The sequence below is a fragment of the Leuresthes tenuis genome, unplaced genomic scaffold (genome assembly GCF_036924035.1).
Source record: "Leuresthes tenuis unplaced genomic scaffold, fLeuTen1.0.hap1 SCAF_3, whole genome shotgun sequence".
NCBI lineage: Eukaryota > Metazoa > Chordata > Actinopteri > Atheriniformes > Atherinopsidae > Leuresthes > Leuresthes tenuis.
The window spans coordinates 13903569-13913442 of NW_027325357.1; the positions used below are offsets into that span (position 1 = coordinate 13903569).

The 9874-nt window shown below is 37.8% G+C and overlaps 1 protein-coding gene across 1 annotated transcript; it reads left to right on the forward strand.

Moving 5' to 3' along the window:
- The first annotated feature begins 249 nt into the window (after nucleotides 1-249).
- On the forward strand, nucleotides 250-9452 carry prxl2b (peroxiredoxin like 2B). Its single transcript, XM_072381930.1, has 7 exons — nucleotides 250-455; nucleotides 809-1013; nucleotides 1752-1803; nucleotides 2088-2151; nucleotides 2599-2674; nucleotides 4491-4609; nucleotides 8946-9452. Exons 1-7 carry the CDS (start codon nucleotides 393-395, stop codon nucleotides 8970-8972), a joined length of 606 nt encoding a protein of 201 aa, XP_072238031.1. The 5' UTR covers nucleotides 250-392; the 3' UTR covers nucleotides 8973-9452.
- The last annotated feature ends 422 nt before the right edge of the window (nucleotides 9453-9874 follow it).

Sequence of the window (9874 nt, forward strand, 5' to 3'; positions counted from 1 at the left end):
AGTCTGAGTTCAAGTTAAAACGACTCATCCACTGTTTCACACAGACTACAGGCATTATACAACAGATATTATACGGAGAAATAACAGATTTAAAAGGGAAACAAAATATTTAATAGGAGTTGATCATAGGGACATCTGCACATGCTGAAACCAGTTCCTACAAAGTCCCGCCTCCTATTTTTTTAAACGCACCTTCTGATTGGTTGAATTTTGGGTACCACCAGAGTCTGATTGGAGAATAATGATGAGTGGGCGTTTCAGGAAGAATGTGTTTTGCAACCGATGTGCGGGCGTAGTATACGTTAAGTTACTTACTCATTACAGACAGTTTGTCTCACTTGGATTTGTTAAATCGGAGTCGTTTAAAAGTGCGTGTAGTTTAGGTGTAGAAAATGGCAAAAGTTGATCTTGTTAAAGTTGGAAAGAACTTACTTAAGAGCTTTGACAGTGGAGAGGTAAGCTACTTTTCATGTAAAGCTGAAGCTTTCCCCCTTTTTTTTTTAAAGGAGTTTTTAATTTAAGGGATTTGTTTTTACTGTGCTCATTTTGTAATGAAGCTGTGCTGCTTGGTAGAGGCCTGGCTCCCTACTGTGAGACACTCCATTAAGCCAGCCATTACCTCTCAGCATTGACATAACTGCTGCTTAATAAGTCTGCGGTGATATAATGATGATATGATGGGAATACACACGTGACGTCACATCGTTATGACACTGTTTAAATATGACTCCTGATTTCCCACTTACACCTACTTCCATTTCCCTTATGTTTACACCTGCTTTTCTGCCATTTACTCCCTGTGTTTCAGGCAGTAGAGCTGCAGTCTCTGTGGAAGGACCAGCCGGTTGTCTTGTTCTTCCTGCGTAGGTTTGGCTGTCAGGTGTGTCGATGGATGGCTTCAGAGATCAGCAAACTCGAGCCTGACCTGAAGGCGGCTGGTGTCTCACTGGTGGGAGTCGGACCAGAGGAGTTTGGGGCGCAGGAGTTTAAGGAAGGAGGGTTTTTTAAAGGATGTAAGCAACATAAAATTAGACTGCTTTGCCTTTTGGTGAAGGCTTAATAAGATGAAGAATATTCTGAAAGTTATTAACTATGTGGACATTACCACATCTGTCTGGTCAAAAATTCACGTCCACTGAAACAGTTTTCTCCTACATAACTAATTTCTATGTTTCTTCTCTGACTTTTCATGAATTTTTAATCATTTTTGGTTGTCAGCTAATTTATTTTTTGACAGAAAACTATCTATTTACTATTATTTAAACATCTCCATCTATCCATTTTCTATACCGTCAATCCGTTAATCGGGTAGCGGGTGGGCTGGAGCCTATCCCAGCAGTCATTGGGCGAAGGCGGGGTACACCCTGGACAGGTCGCCAGTCCATCACAGTATTTAAACATCTATTTTGTTTAAATCAACAACAAAACACCAAAATTAACTCAAACACTTGCATTTACAATACAAAAATAATCTCCTCACAAATATTAGATATAAAACAGATATGAAATAAGAAAATGTTAAAATCGAACTAACATGGCAGCTTTAAATTCCCACACGTATAAAAGCAGAAGATTTCAAACCTCTTTTCAGACCGGGGGAAAAAAACTTTAGTTTTATTGACCTTACTTCTGTCTGCAGTGACAGTCATTGTTGTGACCTTGTTGCACACTTTGATGGCAGAAAAGCTCTCGACTGCCAGTCCTGTTGTGAAGAACAACGTGAATAATCATCATTTATCTTCTTTTTGTAGCCATTTATGTGGATGAACAAAAAAAGTCTTACAAGGATTTGAGTTTCAAACGGTGAGTGCAGTAAACACATCGTTGTCAACTGTCAACAAAATGTTTTTTTTTTTTTCTGGATAATATTTTGACTATGGCTATGATTGCTTTAGTTTCCGAAAGATGACCAGTTTTACTTATACAGTGCATTTTGGACTGTCTTTCAAATGTAAGAAATACTTTGTGTATTTGTTTGGTGGTTAAAGATTCTGCTGTGCATTTAAACTAATCAAAGGATTGGTTTCATTGAGTCTTGCATCTTTAGATTGTCTCGCAAACTGTATTTTTTTTCTTTTCCCACTCAGGTACACAGCTTTAAGTGTCGTTCCTGCTGCTTTGGGGAAGAAAGTGCGCGATATAGCTGCAAAGGTAACTTGATGATGTAGTTGTGTAATTATTAACGTGACACTGCTGTGTGTATATATATATATATATATATATATATAAATTGTTTTCATGCATTCATTAGCTTTTGTTACTTTGTGTACAAATACTCATACAGTTGATTATTATTTAGTTATATTTTCTGTTTGTCATTTATGACATTAGATTACGTCTCATTTTCATAATTGAACATGAATATTTAGAACAATTGTAGTAAAAATAAATGATTATATTGATGTAAGAAGTCATCAGCCAAAGTCTTACTTTGATATCTGCGAGTAAAGGTTCACCTTATTCTCCTGTTCTTTCTACGTAATCTCACATAAAATTATGTGCATATACGTTTTATATATGTGGTCACAAGGTCAACACTCTAGTAACTGATTGACTCACTCACCTCCTCTGACTGCCTGTTGTCTCTCTTGCTTTCAGGCGAGTGCTGACGGTATCCAGGGAAACTTCTCTGGAGATCTGCTCCAGAGTGGAGGCATGCTCATTGTGGCAAAAGGTACAGTCACTATTCATAAAATGAATAAAGTAAGGACTTTTAGGCGAGTTAGTGGATGCAAAACGTGTTTATTGTTTTTCAAATCACCTGGTCAACACTTAAGCAGGGGAAGTTTGCCCTGTTTAAACGCATGCATTTCTGCAGTCTGTCCTCTAGAGGGCAGTGCTGCATCACATTGTTGAAATGTGACCGTAATTCACTCTGAACAATCTACTTTTAATGTTAGAGCTGTCCTCACATCTTTATTTCATGTATGCAAACACATAAAAAGTTTAGAGCGTTCAAATATGTAATCAAATAGTCGAGTTTAAAATTCTGAAGGGAAACTCTGCGCGTAGAACTGATTTTTCTAACTGACAAATGAACTTCATATATGTAGCACTTCTCAGACCAGTCACATTTAGTTTTTTTTCTCTCATTGGAAGCAAAGCGAGGTTTATTGTCTTCGACATATAGACAAGGAAAGCTGGGGGTTCAAACAACCGATATTCCAGTTTGCATATGATGGCTGTTCCTTCTGAGTTCCAGCTGTCCCAGCGAATAGAAAGATGAAGCCAAGAGCATTTAAAACTAAGCCTCAGAACAACTGAGAAAATAGTCTAGGTTTCATATGATTTTGCTGCTGTTTAAGATTGTTGTCCAGGTCAAGAAAACAACTATCCAAATAAAAAAATCAGTTTATCTCCCTCTGGGTTAATGTTGTGGATCACCACATTGGTACCCTTTGACAGGGCTGTAGGGCAGCTTGCATTCATGAGAGGAGGTAGATTACAGGTCATTGCTCTGTGTGTCTCCATCGTTTTCAGTGTTTTGCCCTCACATAAAGTCCTTCTTGTGGGGGTTGATCACCCAAAATGTCATGTTTTTAAAGGGGAACTTTTAAACCTATTTTTAAACCTAGACCTTATTTCTGGCATGAAATACGTTTATCTACTAACTGAGAACATTTTGGGGAAAGTCGGCGTCCTTCGGAAGATATTTAGATTCCTCGAGATCTGCGTATATCCATATAACGGGAGAGAACAGGGCTTAGACGATGCAGCCTCTAAATTAGGCATTATCTGTCTTTATTTCACCAAGTTTTCAGCACTGGTTTCTCAGTGAGTAGATAAACGTATTTCATGCCAGAAATAAGGTCTCTGTTTAAAAATACCGGAGTTCCCCTTTAAGCAACCTCAAACTGACAAAAATGGTCATTCGTTCTTTAAAAACAGATTGTATCAAGCACGTCTGAATTATTTTCTAATTTATCTGAGTTTTCTTTCAAATTCATTCTATGGCACCGAGGTGAGAAATGCAACGATGTTGGACAAAAGACGATAACACGCTGAAACGGTGAACACAGCATTTTAAATCTCAGAAAAATAAAACGGCTGCACAAAATGACAACAAAGCAGCTTGTGATGAAACTTAATGAAGTACAACAACATTTTGGAAAACTCATCTAAGGAAGAAAGAAAGAAGATCTTAGATAACACGAAAAAAAGATTTCACTAAACACACCGTCATCTGAGAACAGAAACAGAAAAAAAACAACAATGTGACAAAACCGGAACCACACGTTTCCTGAAACAAGCGCGTCTTGGAGAACACAACAAAGAAACAGAAAACCCCAAAACATTTCACACATGCTTTGTGAAATCTTGTCATTCTCTCTTTTGTAGTTTTTGTTCATAAAATGGGATTGGTTGCCTGTAAAGTTGTGTCAGCAGCCCAGTATAGATGGTGACATCGCTCATTTGAGCAAATAGAGCAGAGATTTGTAATCATTTTTGTCATGAGGTCGTGAAATATCTTTTTTTCTTGCGCATCCAAGGTGGAGAAAAGGTGTTGCTCCACTTTATCCAGGATTCACCTGGAGACCTCGTACCTCTAGAAGACGTCTCTAAGGCTCTGGGAATCTCATCTTCAGCCAAAGCAGGACAGAAGCCTGTGGTAAGATGTCCACTATATGTCTTCAGATTGTTTTATGTCTTTTCCTTCTTTTTTTAAACAATATCCAGAGTGAATCCAGTTAGTTTAAGCAATATTGTGAAGAGAGAAATAGGGTAGATTGTGTTGTTCTGTTCATCTGTGTGTGTGTGTGTGTGTGTGTGTGTGTGTTAAAACGCACTGAACTGATCTGTTTTTCCCCAACATGACTCTCCTTTACGTCAATAGAGACGCAGGCATCAGAGTAGCCTCTTCAGACAATTTCACACTTATTACAGCATCTTCATGGTCTGTCAGTATCTGTGTCAAAGGCCCGCAAAACCTTTTAGACTTGAGTGATGAACTCTGTTCTTGAAAACAAGAGAAGTTATTGTACACATTTGTACCATATTTGCAGGATAACTGGGAAAACCAGCCTTCGTAGCCTTTATGAAACGTGTCTTCCTCCACAAAGACCAGCTTCAGCAGCGAATTGGAAAATTAGATGTCAAGTCTGCGAATGACAAATTCATCTTTTTAGGACATCTTTAATCATTACCAGTAATATTTTGATGTCAGTGGGAAGTCGCACATAAGAGCGAGTAGTTGAACTTTGACCCTTTAAGTTTTGTGCAGTCACAGTTTGTCCATCACGCCACTTCGCTCTTACCATGTTTGTGACTTTCTGGTAGAAGCTGGCCTGATTTTTACTACTTAATGTGCAGAGTAGAGCTACGACCACAAAAAAAGAGTTGATTCACGTATTTTCTTAACAGATCAGTCAGCATTTCCTCACATTCTATAGACAGCTGCTACTAACCAGTTATTCGAGAAAGTAATTGACAGATTAATCGCCCACGATTGGAATTATTAGCTGAGGCCATAATGGACGGCAGGATTTTAAGAAGCTGTATTGATCAGTTCTGTCAAACCAGTGCTGAAAACTTGTTACCTCTTAGAGACAACGTTATGAAGTTTAAACAGTCTGTTAAAATCAAACAAGTTTGAGTTTTTAAATGCTTGCCTAACATCTGCTTTGATTTATCCATACAATAACTGACCGATGAATGTGGCAAGTCATGGTTTTTTTTTTGCAGTATTATTAACCGTAGCTTTCTGCTTGTTGCTTGGTGACGTCACCATGACAACTTTGGGCAGTTACTGGTCCTACTTCAACAGACTGTATTATAGCATTTCCACTTTGGTTTTTGTATTGACAAAGCTTTTTACCAGATTGCCAGATGCTGAAGTTGTGCTTGTTGTTTACACATGTTTCTTTCCTCCGTGTTTATTCAATATCTGAAGCTCTCACATAGGAGCAGGATCCATTCAGTGGCTTCAAAGGGAGATGGTTGTGCACATTTAGGCACATGACTGGCTGGAATTAACTTAATAAATTCTTATTAATTATTGGATGATAGCATCGATCAGAATTTAACAGCAATGAACGCTTTCACTGCTGTGCTTACTTCAGATTTATAATGAGATCAGTCATGTTCAAGTCTAATATAGAAATGGGTGGTAAAGCAATACAGACAGCAGATTAGATTTGTCTGAGCTGCTGATATTAATTTGGTCTGTTGTGTGGCTTTGGGTCTTATAATGATTGCATCGCTTGTTTTTTTTTTTGTTGCTGGAACAGACATGAAATGAATCTTCAGTCGTGACTCATTGTTGATACATTATTGTGTACAAGTGAAGCATGGCTGACACTTGGTGCACACTGGATGAGAAGGTGGTGCTTAAATGCAGCACTGACCTTTGGACAAGGCCAGGCTTCTCTCTGTTTTCTTTCTTAATGCCAAGCTAATGACATTATTCCATAAAAATGGATACACTTTGGTTGCTCATATCAGAGACATAACATGGATGCACTGTATTTAAAACCCAGGTGGAAAGCAAAGCAGATGTAAGAGAAGGAGAGCTGATTTTAATTTATTTTTTTTAGTCTAAACCCTGTAGCTCAGAGATTGCTACCTTGTTGTGGCTGTGACGTCGTATAAAGCGCCATAAGATAGAAATTCCAACTTCAAATGCAGTTTACAAACAGCAAAGACAGATAGCTGTGAGATGATTGACCTAATATCTCAAGTCCAGAGCTTTCCGGGTTCTTTCCTGTGATCTTTGGGGCTTTCGACATGCCCAGCACATGGTCTTCAACAGTTTTGCCTCCCGGCTCTGTTGCTTGCTTCCCACCGTGATGTTGCAGCATGTCCCCGTGACCTGTGTGAAGACCAACAGATTTAATCGCCACCATCCAGGAACAGAATAGACCCTGTTTTCACTGAGGGGTCATAATGTGTCAGGAACAAGTGCAAGTCACAAGCCAGCTGACATGAGTACGGGGGAAAAGGCCCCCGGCAAAGTTTGTGAGCAGAATGAGGTTGCTGTCTGATCTGTGTCAAAGCGCAGATTTTGACTGAAGCCTTTCACCTTCAGAAGTAAAGACGCCGATCGAAGACGCCGTTCACCTCCTGCTCTTTATGGTGCCATAAAGAGGATGAGTGGCTTTACATCTGGTTCAGAAAGTCAAGGCTTCCTTCAGATGGAGCTTTTCACAAGGAATTGAGTGCTGCTCTCCTGTTGTAGGTAAATCTGGCAGCACTTGGCTCCATGGTGTTCTCATCAATACGCGATGTAACACTAAACCAACTCATTTGACATTTATATAGTTTGTCCTCCCGTGTCTTTTTTATTCACCCCGTTACTCAATGCTGAGTTTATGTTTTATGATAAAAAAAAAATTAAATTTAGAACTTGAAGTCGATATCTTCTACTCCATGAACATCCAGATACAACGATGGAAAACGATCCCTTATCTCATGAAGCGGATATGATATGCTACATGTATGTTGTCATTTTTGGTTTAACAACAAATGAAAGCAGCAACTACCTATAATTGTTACTGAAAAAGGTAATTATTATTGTAGAAGGCCTGCCGGATCCTCCTGGTGATCTCTTATAGGTGCTTTTTTTATGCAGACTCCATGAATTACATTCTTAAATAACTGAATTACTGCTTTTGTTCAAGTAACATCAGAAAATAATAAGAAATTCCTACAATTTGATTCTCAAATGAAAATTTTCCAAAATTTACACTGATATTAAAGAGTATTTTTCTGTTCAAAATACGTTTGGAACCATTAATTGTAATTAATTTAGTCCTGTGTAGTTTTTACTGAATCCAGGTTTATGAGTTTGGTTTTAGTTTTAGTTAGTTACTTTATTATTCAACCACATTGGTAAAAGTGTTAAATCATTTCATGTTTTTTTTAACTGAATGCCTGGGAACCACAATTTCATATCATCATGTGCATCAGTGTACTGAAAGGTGTAAAGGTAAATGTGGTGAGATGTCAGTGAAAGTCCTAATATACAGTCATGCAGTTAAGTTTGAACTTGATGTAAACAATGAGTGTATTCAAAACACACATGTGTGAATCCTTTAGATATGTTCTCTGTGGCCCTCTGGCAGAGAAAAGCTACTTTAAGAAGCAAAGGTGGAGTGGAGCTCAGCGTTTGGCTCTTTAATCAAAAGCTGAAATTGACTGATAAGACTGATGCTGTTTAGAGGCTCATTTGACTCTAGCCTGTATGATCTGGTACTTCAGTGCTTTGAAGCTTGAATGTGTTTTCTTCTCTCTGCTAAATGACTCAATGTTAAGTTCAGTGTTCAGTCTCGCCTGCTATGTGTGAAAAATCTCTTTTCCTCTGACCTTGTTAAAACTCAGTGCCAGTTAAGACATTAATGAAGGATGTAATGTGAATCGTTAAATTCTAACAGCTGGAAAGTAACTTTAAAGATCACAAATATTGAATTTTTTATCCACTATATGTGCTCTTCTCGAATACATTTCAAGCACTTTTGAGTGAACTGCAAATAGCTCCAAGCTAATGCATTTAGAGTTCAAAAGAAATGAGAAAATGTCAAGTTTCAAGTTCATAAAACAACGTTAAGTGAGTATTTGAGTCGTTTAAGAGCCTCAGTTGTTTCCAGGATGTTAAACTGAGCATTCAGCATCTGAGCTGATGCTGATATTTTGTTGCAACTCTTTGACCTAAGCAGATATTGAGATGTAAAGGGTGGGTGAGTCACCGAAATGATCGACCAGTCATCGAGAAGATGTACTGATTACTTTTTACTTTATGTGATCAACATTTCTTTCTTCTCGAGAAGTATTTGTGTGGCTTTATTAATGTAAAGGCGGGAAAGGCAGCTTTCATTTAAAAGGTAGCACACAGTAATCATATGAAGATATTTAGATTAACGATACTAAGGCATCATTTCCATCGAACAGCCTGTAAATGCACCTTTAAAGCTCAGAGTTTGACGCTGAACTCTTTGTACATCCTCTTGCAGTGCAATGATGACGTTTGTACACGATGAAGAGGAAGCTGCCAGTTTTACCTGAAGCACTCGTGCCAACAAGATGGATTTCTACTGCAAAAATGCTAAGATTAAGATTGAACAGACTGCTAATAATTCAAAATCAATAACTGCTTTTGTTTGCTTTGTGACGTTTTTATTACCTTTTACAAAAGCTGTGCACGTACAGTATAATTAGCTTTTTTTTTTAAAAATAATTGTTGGTTATTTTAAGATGTGATTTACTGTTTCTGAACTTACATGTTGATCACATTATGTGATTTTAGGTCTTAAAACCTGTTTATAATGAACACAAATGTCTTTGTATGCATCTTAAAGAATTTTTACTGTAAGTTATTTGATTGGTGAGAATTTTCTTGCGGACAAATCAGAATTTCAGACCAGGTCACGTGGTGTGTGACTTTGTGACTTTTTATGCTCATTCTGCCTCTATGAAGGATTATTTTCTGCCTTTAATGAATAAAAACTCTTGAGCCTGAATCATTGCACTACAATTTTCATTTTTGGGCTTTCTATTACTCCGCTTCAACAATCCACGCTGTTTCTCTCCATCCAGATGTTAAAAGTCATTGCTTTAGACATTTTAGAGAAGTCTATTTCATTTTATTGTGATTGTGTGCAGTTGCCTCAGAGTCATACGTGAAATGTATATTTTTTGCTTCAGGACTTTGGACGATTTCGGCAAAGCTCTGAAAAGGGTGCTTTGTTGAATCTTAACTAAACCTTCCTTCTTCTTTAAAATCTGAATATTCTATAAATTAGATACGCTAAGTCTAAAAATCTATGTTTATGCATTTGACAGATTCATTTCATGCAGGGAATTTGAACCCAGGTCTCCCACACATAAGGTGGCAATCATACCACTACACTATCCACTATCCAGTTTATCTATCTATCTAAAG